The sequence below is a fragment of the Scedosporium apiospermum genome (genome assembly GCF_000732125.1).
Source record: "Scedosporium apiospermum strain IHEM 14462 chromosome Unknown SEQ_SAPIO_0132, whole genome shotgun sequence".
Lineage (NCBI taxonomy): Eukaryota > Fungi > Ascomycota > Sordariomycetes > Microascales > Microascaceae > Scedosporium > Scedosporium apiospermum.
In genome coordinates, this window is record NW_015971833.1 from 140,568 (window position 1) to 155,050 (window position 14,483).

At 51.8% G+C, this 14,483-nt stretch overlaps 2 protein-coding genes across 2 annotated transcripts; both read left to right on the forward strand.

Annotated features, from left to right (window-relative positions):
* Positions 1-1,938: 1,938 nt before the first annotated feature.
* On the forward strand, positions 1,939-8,012 carry SAPIO_CDS8801 (NFX1-type zinc finger-containing protein 1; the record flags this gene model as incomplete). Its single annotated transcript, XM_016790355.1, has 6 exons — positions 1,939-3,980; positions 4,066-5,850; positions 6,188-6,358; positions 6,434-6,635; positions 6,689-7,816; positions 7,890-8,012. 6 exons carry the CDS (start codon positions 1,939-1,941, stop codon positions 8,010-8,012), a joined length of 5,451 nt encoding a protein of 1,816 aa, XP_016639658.1.
* A 581-nt stretch (positions 8,013-8,593) lies between these two features.
* On the forward strand, positions 8,594-13,633 carry SAPIO_CDS8802 (uncharacterized protein; the record flags this gene model as incomplete). The annotated part of the gene is made up of 7 exons (XM_016790356.1): positions 8,594-8,692; positions 8,915-9,942; positions 10,864-10,955; positions 11,852-11,939; positions 12,253-12,308; positions 12,375-12,398; positions 13,089-13,633. The coding sequence occupies 7 exons, from the start codon at positions 8,594-8,596 to the stop codon at positions 13,631-13,633; spliced, it is 1,932 nt and encodes a 643-aa protein (XP_016639659.1).
* Between the last annotated feature and the right edge of the window lie 850 nt (positions 13,634-14,483).

Sequence of the window (14,483 nt, forward strand, 5' to 3'; positions counted from 1 at the left end):
CCGTCTATCAGGTGCTGTGTAATATTCCACGTTGCATTTCGCCGTGGATATATCGCCATCCATATCGTATCAAATTTACATGGCACCAGGGCAATTGAGAATCGCCGCTTTTTCGATAAGGATGAAATATCAGGACCTGTATTGGCGGTCGCAGGGCAGGGATTGACAAAAATCAGTGGCTTCATCGCAATCAAATGAGGGAGCCAAGTCCGAACCGGAATCAGATTGTTCGGTCGCAGAGTGGACGGCCTCCGCCAGCTGGAGCCAGAGATGGCGTGAATTGCTTCATCTTGCGTCATTGACTCACTGTCGATTTTGCCCGAAGCCCAACGGAGAGTCCGATCGAGGAGTCGGCATGGCCAGGGCTGGGCCACCCTCTATGTTCTAAGTGTTACCTCTCTTCGACTCTGCCTCTGTCACTGCCCAGTCCGCGCGAAGGCCCGAAGGCGGTGCTCGAAGCTTCTGATAACGGGATGAAACTGCCCTCCTTCTCCGACGGAATATTCGATACTCGTGCGGTCTCCTGATTCCGCCCAGCCCTGTACGTCGCTCAAACCTGCCAGCGCCAAGAGAACACGCTGCAGCGGCCCGATGCAAACAGACCAGATTACCATGCTTACCACAGATACTGTCGTCAGTCAATTCGTCCCGACTTTCCGCATATTGTAGAATGTTATCAGGAAGTATTCTCCTTCGCAACAGAGCGATGAGAGTACTTCGTGAGACCTACTGCACATTATCGCCAGTCGAAGTACTTGGCAACACACCACAAAATGCTTGTAAGATCAGGTAACCTACAGATGTCTCCATTCCCTGTTTTCCTTTTCCCTTCAATTGTCCTTATTTACGGAGGAAGCGAGATGGCTTCCCGGATATAGTTAAATATAGTTTGTTACCTAACATACATAGGCCCACGGTTCGGAACTTACAATTCCGAGAAAAAAACACCAATATACTACTGAGTGGGCTTGTGGCGCTCGCTGGACTTAATACACTTTCGGACTTCACTCGAACTCTGGTCATTGGGGGGGAAAAGCCCGCTAGCTTCTGAGCTGGACCTGATGTCGACGGCTCGGGAGACTATCGGTTGGTAGCAGGATTTATGTTCTTCTGGTTTCTGTATCCGCATAAACTCGCTTCTACTTGGCTGGTTGGTTGGCCTTTTAAAGTATTATGTCAATGCCGACGCCTGGTCTGCGGGCCTGTCGAAGTAGATGCGTATCGCAGTTGTCCGAGAAGGCTGGCGTTGGTCTTCCTGCCTCTGCGATGCTATCCGAGTCGAGGTACGGCCAGGCTCCATTGGACACTGGCTCTGGGAAAAGAAAGTGGATTAAGCTGGCATAACCGAGCCGACACTCCTTCCTGACTGGAAGACTAACTACTCGACATGGTGTTGGCTGCAAGCCCACGGACCGCCCAAGCCCCCTCAAGGCCATCCAGTTGGCCCAGGCCGAGTCTCACAGCATCTCTCCAAATGTTGGTGCCAGGCTTGGGGGATGGCATTTGGCAAATGAGAGCTTCGAAATTCTGACTTGGCGAGTGAGGAGGACTTTCTTGGTGTAGGCATCCTTTTTCGGCGTGCCTGTTTGCTCACCATGCGACAGGCCAACACTCGACGTCTGGATGCCTACAGAACAAACCGAGGAGGGGAATAGAGAGAGACCAGTTAATTGGATATGCTCCTGGCTGCCTTATTTCAAAGATCTGTGGTGGGCATTGCTTTTTTAACAGTATTTTGTTGGTCATGGCATTCTTCATTTGCGTCGTCGCCCAAAATAATAATACCGGGCCGCCTACCTCCCACTCCCCATTTTGCCCTCCATCGCCTTCCCTATATTCTCTTATGCTCCTACCTACATCTCAACTGCTACTTGTCTCAGTTCATTCTGACACCAAACCGGGCCTTTTAGTTCATTTACCAGTGCTCAACCTGCCTCGATGGCCCCCAGCGGTCGCTCTCGACGGGTTCCTCCCCATCGCCGTGGAGGGAACCGAGTCCCCGCCCCTGATAACCATCGCGGCCCTGATGGCAACCTCTCGAAGAGAAATGTGTGCCGGCAATTCCAAAGATTTGGCTCGTGTCGTTATGGCCCCGACTGCAGATTCTCCCACGCCTCGGCCACTGAGGATTCTAGGCCAGTCGATCCCGCCATGGACCTCCGGGGCGAGGATGTTCTCCAGACACAATACTACGACTTCAAACGCCTTCTCAGGACCGGCGGCACTCCACGCGGAGTGCCCTTAAGCCGTCGCATTTCCCAGCTCTGGGCCAATGCTCTCGATGTGCTTAACGGTGATAACCAAGAGTTGCATCATCGCTTGGTGAGAGACCTTGTTAGCGACGAACTGAGGGGATACGACTTCATATCTTTCACAATGAAAATGGAAGACGCTGATAATGCCGTGACTTTTCCTTCCGTGAATGACTTTCTAAAAGTCATCACCCATCCCTCGCTGCTCGACCCGATGTCTATCGATTCATTCGTCAGCACTGTTTACAGTTTTTTCGGCGGTTCGAATGGGGACCGAGCCATAGACTTTTTCAGTTGCCTCTGCAAGCGTCTGAGAGATAGCCCTCCGAACCCCGACCCATCCACCGAGGAAATGATATTGCAGATGGTACGGGCCATCTCGACACTGCAGGCTCGACAGCCGAAAAGTGGTTTCAACGATAGTTTCCCCCAATTGTTAGATATACTACAAGCCCTCATCGCCCCTTCCGAGCCGGCGGCGAACAAAACGTCCGAAGCCTCCGTGCGCATCAATTTTCTGAAACGATCGATAACACGAGGGAGGTCACGGCTCGTAACTGCCGACCCTCAACCGCCAGGTCCCTCCAATACTCAACCAGGCCGCAGCGTTTACCCGATGGACGTCGTCGTCCCTGGAGGTAGACATGACAACGACTTTGCCGATATTTCTCAAATACAGATCCTACCAACCTATGGCGAGATCACGAGCACCGCCGCTGAATGCCTACCCTCGACGAACCTTCTCCAACCCCACTACCTCGGTGACATGGTCCCACGGCACATCGACTCTGCCTTTAGACTGCTACGGCATGATATTTTCGGACCCGTGAAGGATGTTTTACGAGACCTTCTCGGCCAAGACATCTCCAATACTTCCCAAAAGCCCCATATTCGAGCCGATGCTGGCGCACGTCTCTATCGCAAGGCCGGCATTGCGCAGGTATTCGTTGAGAGGAATGGACTCGAGGTCGCCGTCTCCTTTGAGACGCCTCCTCAACTGGGTGGAAAATCTGTTGCTGAACAGCGCAGGTGGTGGCAAGACTCCTCTCGCCTCGAGGAGCAAGCTTTAGTTGCTTTCGTTTACTCACATGGAGAAGACAAGAAGCTCCTTTTCCTCGAGGTGACTGCCAAAAAGACGGAGAATACCAAGGGAGGTCGTGACAATATTTCCCTCGTCTCCAAGGACCATCCCCCCAAGATCCAAGCGAAGCTAGCCTCGTTCACTCAAGACAATGTCAGCGTCCTCCTCAAGATCCACACTGAGCATCTGAAGGGTGTTTTGGTTGAGTTTAATGGCTTGATCCCAGCCACCTTTGCACCAATCCTGGCCAATCTCAAACAAATGATGCGAGATGGCGAGATGCCTTTCCAGCAATGGATCCTTCCTACTACTGGCCCCGATGGAAGTAACACTACTAACATCATACCGCCCCCAGCCTACGCGCGTAAAAGGCAACTCGTTCTTAACTTGGACCCAATCTCCAAGGTGCCGGGCCTGACCATTACTCCATCTACCGCCAGCATCCCCGGGGAAGTTGACTTTCCCAAGCTGGAAGAAGCAACAGGTCTGGACCATGGCCAATGTAGGGGCCTTGTCGCTGCGCTTTGCCGGGAGTACGCCCTGATCCAAGGGCCACCTGGTACGGGCAAATCGTACCTGGGAGTGAAGCTCGTGAGGCTTCTCCTGCACAACAAATTAGCAGCCGGCCTAGGACCAATACTGGTAATGTAAGTTGCGCATCCAGAGGGGCTTCCCCTTATCCATGTATTGTTGTTTACTGACTCCAGAGTGCTGACTCGACTGTTCTCACAGTTGTTATACGAATCACGCATTGGACCAGTTTCTGATGCACCTCCTTGCCGAGGGCATCACTAAAATCATCCGTATCGGTGGGCGCTCCCAAGTGCAGGACCTCGAAGGCCATAACCTCCGCGTCGTAAGCAGGACGTACCCGAAAACCACGGTTGAAAATACAACCCTTGGCCAAACTTATGAACAACTTGAGAAGCTCAAGTCGAATGCTGGCTATCAGCTCCGACCTCTCCACCAACTGAAGAATGGGCCAACCTGGGAAGGATTGAAGGACTTCCTGAAGAAAGAGAGTATGCGCATATATCTCCAACTTGCGCCTAAGGATGATGAGGGGTTTGTCGTCGTTGGAGGCGACAGGGTTAAGACGTGGCTTGGCAAACGTCCACGGTCAATGCCGGAATCGGGCAGGCAAACCAACGTAAAGGATGTGGAGGGTCTCTTCCACCGGGCCGAACAAAATATCAAGTCCCTCTCCCACAGGGAACGTTGGATTCTCGTCGATGACTGGATCGCAAAGATTAACGAGGAACAGAACGAACGCCTTTTCGAGGCACTCGAACAAACCAATCGCAGTCAGGAATCTATCCAGCGCGTGTACGATGAGATCAATCGCCGGGTCCTGGTCGGTGCGGATGCTATTGGTATCACTACCACCGGCCTCGCTCGGAACATTGAGATGCTTCGCCGTGTCCGCCCGAAGGTGGTCATCTGTGAGGAAGCGGCTGAGGTGATGGAGGCTCATATTATTTCTGCATTCATGCCGGGTGTCGAACATATCATTCAGATTGGCGATCACCGTCAGCTGCGGCCCCAGATTAACAATTACTCTCTTAGTCTCGAAACAGCGACGGGTTTACAGTGGCAACTGGACCGCAGCCAGTTCGAGAGACGTGCCAAGGGCGAGCCCGGTATGCGTCCGGCTCCGGTTGCCCAACTTGACGTCCAGCGGAGAATGAGACCGGAGATCTCGCGATTGATTCGGACCGTTTACCCCAATCTCAGAGATCACGAGAAGGTCCTAGAGCACCCACCAGTTGTGGGGATGCGCCATAATCTTTTCTGGTTGCAGCACAACCATCCAGAAGAGTCTCGTGACGACGATTCCCGTGTCAAATCCCACAGCAACGACTGGGAAGTCGGGGTGGCGGCAGCCCTGGTCCGCCATCTTGTTCGGCAGGGCGCGTATTCGAATACTGATATCGCCCTCTTAACTCCCTACACTGGGCAGTTGAAAAAGCTACGGGCCGCGCTACGCAAGGATTTTGAAATTGTTGTAAGCGACCGGGATCTAGAGAAGCTCGCCCAGGACGATGAAGAAGTCACGGATGAATCTGAGGAATTTGCCAGTGGTGACGGAAAATATCACAAGCAACTGGAAAAAAAGCAGCTCCTCCAAACACTGCGCGTCGCAACTGTGGACAACTTCCAAGGCGAGGAAGCCAAAATCATCATCGTGTCCTTGGTCCGAAGCAATCAGAAGCGCAAAGTCGGGTTCCTCCGCACCGAGAACAGAATCAATGTGCTGCTGAGCCGTGCCCAACACGGCATGTACTTGATTGGGAACGCCGAGACATACTTGCACGTTGATATGTGGGCAGATGTGCATTCCCAGCTCTCCGAAGCAAATGCTGTCGGTGACGCGATCCCTCTATGCTGCCCTCGACACCGGGATACAGAGATCCTCTGTTCAACCCCCGATGATTTCGTGCGGAAGAGTCCAGAAGGCGGGTGTAACCTTCCCTGCGTTAACCGACTTGAGCCCTGCGGTCATCGGTGTCAGGCCAGGTGTCATTCCCAAGCCATGCATGATGCCTTCCTTTGCCCGCAGCCTTGCCCACGCATTCGCAAAACTTGCCAGCACGCCTGTCCCAAACTCTGCGGTGATGCGTGTGGCCCCTGTGAGGTTCCTGTTTTCGATACTGTCCTCCCGTGTGGCCATCTCAAGAAGGAGGTTCGGTGTCACCAAGCCCTGGAACCGTCTAAAATCAGGTGTACTACCCGGGTGGCCAAGACAGTTCCTGGCTGTGGACACTCTATCAAGGTTGAATGCTATAAGGACGCAGCCGCGGACTCCTTCCGCTGCCCGACGCCATGCGATGCACTCTTGACTTGTGGGCACAAGTGTCCCGGTTCGTGCGGCCGGTGCCGACGTACTGACGGTGGATCTACCGTCCCTGAACATATGGAGTGTGCGAAAATTTGTGACCGATCCTTCGGCGCCTGCAGCCATCGGTGTGCTAGGAGATGCCATCAAGAGGACTCGGAATGTGGAACTTGTGAGAACAAATGCGAGGTAAGTTGGAGTTCGAAAATGGCCTTCCCATAATGAGCGTAGTCGCACTAACAGCATTTTATTTCCTCTTCAAAGGTCCGTTGTCCTCACTCTCGTTGCGCATCCGTCTGCGGTTCACCCTGCGTTCCTTGTATCGAAAAGTGCACCTGGTCTTGCAGCCATCAAGGCTCATGCACGATGCCTTGCGCCGCTCCATGCAACCGACTCCCCTGCGACGAGCGCTGCAAAAAGCTCCTCTCATGTGGCCATCAATGCCCTACCTACTGCGGCGAAGAATGTCCTCAGGGGATCGAGTTCTGTCAAGCCTGCGGGGATCACGGCGACGCACAGGTAGACCTGCTCGAAGGCAAGGTATACTCCGAGATCGACCTGGAGGAATCTCCTGTCGTCTTCTTGTCCTGCGGCCACTTCTACACTGGCGAAAACTTGGATATGCTCATGGGCATGTCGGAGGTGTACGCCCTCGACTCGGCCGGGCGATATAGTGCGCTGCTTGACATTCCTAGTGCCTTGGCCAAACGTGTGCCATCTTGCCCGGCATGCCGACGGCCCATCCTCCAGTTCTCAACGAAGAGGTACAACCGCGCCGTCAACAAAGCCGTTATGGATGAAACCTCGAAACGGTTCGTGACTAAAGGACTGCGTGATCTCGCCGAGCTCCAAAAACAAGTTGAACCACTCAGGGACAACCTTTCATCCAGTTTCGCCATCTTCAGCTTAGTTAACTGGAGCAAAGCCCGCCTTTCAGCCAGGTATTCGGGTGCTACAAAGCTAATCCATGACGCTAGTAAAACAGGGAAGCGGATGAGTGAGGAACACCAGCCCGCCAAGAAATTACACGATGCCATCGTACTTCGCCGACGCGAGATGGACGAGACACTCTCGCTCAACGAGAGGATGGAGGGATTACGTCTCTCGCCCGGTCCACAGGAACAACCGACTGAACGTTATGTATCAGCTTTGGATAAACAACTCACTCTCAAAGCACAATTGATTCAGATCGACATCCGGGAAGTCATGATTCGTGACGTGGCGCGCTTGGTGCAAAAGTCGCCCACCCTTCAGACACTTGCCCACCAGTTCCAGCCCCCGGTCTCCGACTTTGTGAAAGACTGTAAACACCTCATTGACGAATCCAAGCTCGCCAGCCTTCCCCGGATCGTTATCTCTGTAACACTGTCGCTTGTCAGAATTTCTCTCCTGCAGCGCAGGGACGCTAAGGTGCCTCAAGAGGAGATTCGGGAGCGCTTAGACGAGGCCCTGACTCTATGCAACATGCTTCCTGACAACAGCGAGATAAAGGAGAGTATCGAGGAGTTTATCCGGCTCACGGAGGGCCCGCGGTATGAGGAAGTGACTCCCGAGGAGCTCGCTTCGATCAAGATGGCCATGGTAACTGGGCCAAGGGGAATTGCAACCCATTCAGGCCATTGGTATAACTGTGTTAACGGACATCCGGTAAGTTTTCACCTTCTGAATTGCACCTTAACTATAATCTCGTGGCATTACAAGCTAAGTGGATCTTGACTAGTTCGCCATCGGAGAATGCGGGATGCCGATGGAGCTTGCACGTTGCCCCGAGTGCAATGAACCCATTGGCGGCCGGGATCACCAGCTCGTTGATGGTGCAACTCGAGCTACGGAAATGGAGTAAATGGTAGCGAGGGTCGTTTGTCGGGGCGGTGGCATGCAGAGATGTTTCCTGGGAAGTGAAGAGTTTATATTACCTCCCATAGAATGAGGTGAATGAATGCCTAGGCTGAACGCTTATAAGAAACTTCCATTATCCCGTAGCTTTGGTGTACTGGTGCTGATAGTATCCATCATACCCCCGCCTGCTCTGTTGTGGATGCACTGGACGACACATCTACACTCGTCTCAGGCCCTCTGGAGAGATGTCTTTAGACCCAGTAGGTCAAGAATACCACCTAGCTCTCAACCGAAATGGGCGAGGGCTGGGCCCCCAACTAAGGGGGAAAAGGTGGTCTGAAAGGAATTATCTTCTTGAGATGAAACCCACGGGTGATAACGGGTGCAGTCGCTCCCTCCTAAGGGGGACTTCCTGTGCTAGTGGAGGTTATTTATTCACGTAGTGCCTGAGAATAGACTTGAAATCAAAAACATCGAAAAGTCACCACCAATTCAACCTTAGCCAACCCTTCCTCGAACATCCACTGATCCGCTGTCGCCCACATACTCGAGGGCTCGAGGTCATCCGTTTCCACGGGCGCTACTATGCCTGCTGGTATCGATTCGATCGATTCGACAGTTGCTTTGAAGGCCTCGGTGCCAAAGTCGTCGAGAGCATCCCCTCCGACTCTGAACAATATCAAGGTATGTCTGTGGCCCAGACTCCAAGCCCTGATCAGTTGACGCGTTGCATTGAAATTCGGAGAATTCCTAACAGCTGTAGGATGGCTCAAACCAATGCGAACCATGTATAAGGGGAAAGAACTCGCCCTTGAACAGGAACTCTTCGAGCTTCGTCATGGGTCTGAGCCAGACTACTCGAGGGTTGAACGGTTTCTGATATGTTCATGCTCACTACCGCGTCAGCATCAAGCCGGTGTCGAAAATCTTTATATCATTAACCTGGACAAAGAAGTCCTCACGTCGAATCACGTCATACACTGGAAGCTGGGGAACATCCCACACAAGGACAACCTCTGGGTGCGCGCTGCTGCAAATAATATCTATCTAGAGCATCCCACCATCTCCCTGGGTATCTGCCCAGATGAGCACATTGCTTCGCCAGCTATGGTACTTCTGGAGCCTAATATGTCCATCGACTACAATGTCAAGGCCGTAGCCCCGCGAACGGATATCAGAGAAGCACGAAAACTATTCCTTACGCGCGTCCTAGCAGGGGTGTTCTTGGAATATAAGATGGATATACTTCAACTTGGGGCAGAGTGGGATGTGGACTCGTTCCCTTTCCGAGAGTTGACCTTTGCCCAGATATCGATTGCTTCCGGCCAGGTCATCTTTCATTCGTTTCCCGCCCAACAGTGCAACCCTTGGACATGTTCTTCCCCCAGCTGTTGTAGGAAGCACCTGCCGAAATCTGCTGGATGGCTTGATAAACGCTGGGTCGGCGATGAGGAGCCGTTACTGCAGTTTAGATCCATGTGCCATCGATCAGGTGACCCACCGAGAGCGTCGCCGACGGAGACAATGTACTGGCACGAAGGTGTGCTCGTGAGTCTGGCGCTATTACTTGCCGATGGCGCCGCCATCATGAAAGCTGTAACTTGGGGTCTCATCCAGGTACAAAACAACTTTCAGATTGTCGTTTTATCGCTCTTTGATGTTGCATTTGCAGAGGTATCGTCGTTGGATGATGAGCCGATCGTCAAAGTCACTCGGGCTGTCGACCTCTCTCCACTACGCACAAGGTATTGCAGTACGAGCACGCACCCGCGCGAGAGGCCAGAGTGGAAGTTTGGGATACAATCGAAGTCTCACCATGGCAAGGCTATCATGGAGGCGAACTGCGCAACGTCTCCAGAGAAACTGAGAGATTGCTTCCCTGGGCTAACTGCCCTCGTCAACTTTTTCGACGTTGCCAAGAGCCGCCGCGCAAGGTTCACAAAGAGCCTATGCTGTCATTCATATTTGAGAACATGCAAGAAGGGAGGACGTTTTCGATGATACAGAACCTCAATCCGCGTCGTATACTGGAGACAAACTGGATGCCCATTATTGGCAGCAGTCGAAAAGTTACAATAAAGGATGTGTCCGTTTTCTTTGAGCTGGCGGAGGACGCTCCGGATGCGCTGTGACACAGTCACACCGGCGAGGAGCTATAGACCCAACCTATGTATCAGTTTTAGGGGTCGGTTTGAGATGTAACTGGCCCGGGGGAAGATTTATTGTCTCTCGACTACTCTATCAATTTGCCGTCCAGAAGTTGGCTGTCCTAGTTAATCTTTCCAGCACGAACCGCCCGATGTGGGACTGACTTCGCCAAACAGAAAAGGGGCCGGGATATCACGTTTGTTGCGCGCACCGGCCGGCTAATTTTCGTTGGACGACGAGATCAGCTATGGCTGTTCTAATTTATACGTATCGAGACTGGGCGCGGGGTTGAAGCATGTCAGAGGTAGATGCGAGGACCAAAAACGCAAGATTTCACCAAACAATTCTTCAAACACCAGCGGCCGTCAGAATGATAGCTCATATGCGCAGGGTGCTCTTGCCATCCTCACTCGAGGTTTTCTTGTAGAGAACTAGTAAGCGGCGTACGTGGGAGGGAAACCGAGGTTGGCATCTCCACGCGCGGGTGTCATATCATGGTAAAAGGCTTAAACTTCCACTAAAAGAGGACTATTGGCGCCGCGCTCGGTAGGCTGAATTATAATATTTCAATATAGAACCCTGGGTATCAGTTCAACACTACCTCCATCCTAATTAGTTCTAGCTCGTTTTGTAGATGATCTTGTAATATCTTAGATACAGAACCTCCTCGTTGCATAGATCCAGCCCATTATTCGACTCCGATCTAGGTTTGTCCTTCGAAGAGCCAAGGCCGTTCAGGGCAGCGCCGTCGAGGGCTTGACGGGATTGGAGGAAAACGCCACGTCGGTCAAGGAAAACCGTTCTGGTGTCCACAAAAGGGGTCAGACTCATGCCGAATCCAGGACTGAGTCATAATCATGGCCGGTGCCGTTTTGACTTCGTTACCTCCGAGAGCTCGATAGAACAATAAATCGTCAAATTCAGTGTTTTGGCCGGGATTGCTGAAATTCCCATGGACAGAAGAGGCAACAATTTTTGATCAAAGGGGCCATGCGCGATCGTACTCTGCGACTTCGCACAAAGTATTTCGCCGTCTATTAAGCCGCAGAGAGCGTATTTGGATATCGAAGAAAGGAACTGTGGTCTAATCGATGGCGGCATCCGTCGGAGCAGTCTTTCCTCTGCCAAGAGCATCGAGGTATCCCAACTGTTGAGCGCTAACCTGAATTAGGTGCTTGGAATCGACGAAGTCCACACCCTGCTCGGAGTGCCTTCGACATAAACTTGAGAAAACTTCCGATCTAGACTAGTCAGCACCTAGCCTTGTAGGGATCACCACGAACGCGATCTCGAAATGGTAAAGCCTCCGAAGTCTTGATCCATAACAACCTGGACGATGACGAAGTCAGCCCTGCAACAGTTGACTTTTAACCCCAGGAAACCTTGACCTCCAACACCTTGTTTTTCACTCCAAGCTTTGTTTTAGTTTGACCTATCTCCTCTAAATTCGAATTCATCGTCCTTCATTTCATCCAATGGCGGAGTCCCCGGTGGGCAGCACGGAGAAGCCAACGGCATCCACTAGATCCGGTACAGATGACGCTAAACTACGAACCCTTGAGATATCGATCATGCCATCTAATTAATACTTCGTAGACATCGCACAACCGCCGGCTCAATATCCTAATGCCAATGTCGACGATAATGCACCTTCTCGTCCATCAACGAGACTAATGCTAAACAGGTACCCTAAAGGCCTGGCGGCCCCCAGAATCCGACGCCGCATCGTCCTTCTCCGATCGCTCTTCCGCTGGATAATCACCCTAGCCATCATAGCTTCGGTGTACGTCGTCCTCGCGGCGTATTCAGACCGCCCAGTCCTTTCGAAGGTAGCGAAACGTTATTTTAATGCATTCACCACGGGCCTACTCATTCTCCTCGCCCTTAATGTTATGAGCGCCTTAAACGAGAGTGCGAGGAACTGTCGATGGTGGATTTTGAGCCGTCGATATCGTCCCACACATGAAGTATGTCGCAGAAATGTGTCGCCGCATTCGCCAAGGAAGAAGAAGAAAGGGGGATATTAACCAGCGAGAGTTAGGTGGAGGCGATATTTGGCGGCGATAGCATGCGCCACTTGATCAAGTTGATGGTAGGATCACGGCGGGCATCCACAATCCTAGTCGTCCTAATATGGCTGCTACTGAACATCGTACGTGGGAATTCTAATCGTCCCATTTGAGTTGTCAACAACTAACCCGTCATCACCACCCTACAGGGTTCACAAATCGGGTTTGCCTCAGTGAGTTTAACGTACTCTCTGGAAAGTAACTGGCAGACTTCACGGTTGGTACCCGGCAATGTCGCGTTGCCTTTAATGACCAACATCACAACCGAGGAACTGGTTAAATCGGCAGACAGTTGGGCTGAAGGCCAGCGGTACGCTGCTAACACGTGAGTATCAAGAAGCGGCCGAACCCAGATCTTCATTTAGGCGTTGTAATTTGACTATTCTATAGGTACGGGTTGATGTCGTAGGCGCTTAAAGTTAGGGGTATGGACGAGCTTCCAGTGCCCGGTGATCTTTGGTATTCTGGAGACCCCGCAATATTCTGCCAGGATGCGGACGCTCTGTGCCTATACGTATTCCACGAGACCTCTCCACAATCACTCGAAGACCGTGATTACCTTCCAGTCAAAACCTCGACTTCGCGAAGCATTAATGCGACATCGGTTTGCGAGAGTTGGCCAGTTATCGAAGGAGGGAACGGCACGGTTTCGAATATCACCATTCAAAAGGAATCTAGAGATATTATTGTCACTGTCCCTATCCCAGGTAGAACAGACAGGACAATCTTCATGACCGATCCAAACACAATTTGCGGAGAAGGCTGCAGCATAATCACGGTATTCGAATCATCAGAAGATTCACCATGGTTCTACACCTGCCGTATCACCGTGAAACCCGTAGCTAATGCTACCCGACCTATAGAAAGGGTAAGCCTCGACTTGAGAGATCTCGCATCAACCAGCATTGCGCTTCGAGGTTTCACGGACCCGACTACGGTAGATGGCACCGACATTTTGCACGCTGTTTACCCAGCCGAGACTTACATTGGATTCCCTCGCAAGGGATCTACATCAGACATGGCTCGCCTGCTGTCACAATTTTCAATCGGCGTTATTGCCGTCACCGCTGAATCAAACGACATGGAGATTGTTCCCGGTAACGAGCCCAAAATCGGCACGAACCTCAAAATTGAGCACTGGCGGTTAATAAATCTTATTTTCATCCTCACTGCGGCCATCCAGTTGTCGCTTGGCCTTGCCAATCTGTTCTTTGCCCACATGGTCGTCATCCCCGACAGTGGACTTGTTGACGAGGCCAGGATTTTGCGGGCCATGATGAAGGAGGAGAATTTGCAATCTGTGTCTTGCATGCGGGAGAGGAAGAAGGAGAAGGATACATCGCAATGGATATATCGAAATCAGGACATGGGTGACGGGGTCTATGACCTGTATTTCGAGGAGCGGTAGATGCATCTAAATCGAGCGCGGAATTCTGTATTATAACGAGCAGGCGTTTGACCTGCTGGGTGTCGGGTGTGCAAGATTCTTCGTCCACATCCCTTTTCCAATTTCTGTAGACTTCAACTTGCCAACGTATATATCATAAACCCCGGTCACCATCCAGGATACTAAATGTCGAGTCAGGTTCCTGGGGTATTATGAGAATGGGTCTGATCAATGCGAATTGATTCCACTTCGGCAACTCGCGTCTGTATTTCTGCTCTGATCCATTCTGAGACGTCTCTAGCAGACAATCCTCCCCTATGCACGCGTCAACGTCGCGTAACCCTCTTTCAATCCGGTTTTAAGCCTTTACCTCTTAGCCTCGGATTTCCTTTTCATGAACGGTGATGGATCGTACGTCTCCAATGAACATATTTCGAGGCAGCAAGATTGTCCCTAGCCAGCGGAGCTCGCAACCCTGTTTGCTAATTTTTTTGCAACTTGGAGAGAAGGAGAGATTGAAGGTGCCTCATCTATGGGCTCCTAATATCCGACCGGGGCTCCTGTCAGTCAAAAGTCTCTGCCTCAATGACCGGTATTGTAAACATGCATCTCGTTCCCACTCGGGTCGGCATCGCGAGGGGTGTCCATCGGACACTTAACTGAGAACGGGAGGCTAATACAGGGACGATGTAGCGCCTTAAAATAGCGAATAGCATCCGCGGATAACGTTCAAGAGGATGAGGAAGCTGAGAACGTATTAGGCAATACACCGCGGTTGGCTGCTTGACTCCGACTGTGGACCGCAGGGTTGTCCCAGAGTCATCTCCCGGTCGTAATTATCTAGCATCATTTTAGAGTCGGAAGCGTTTTC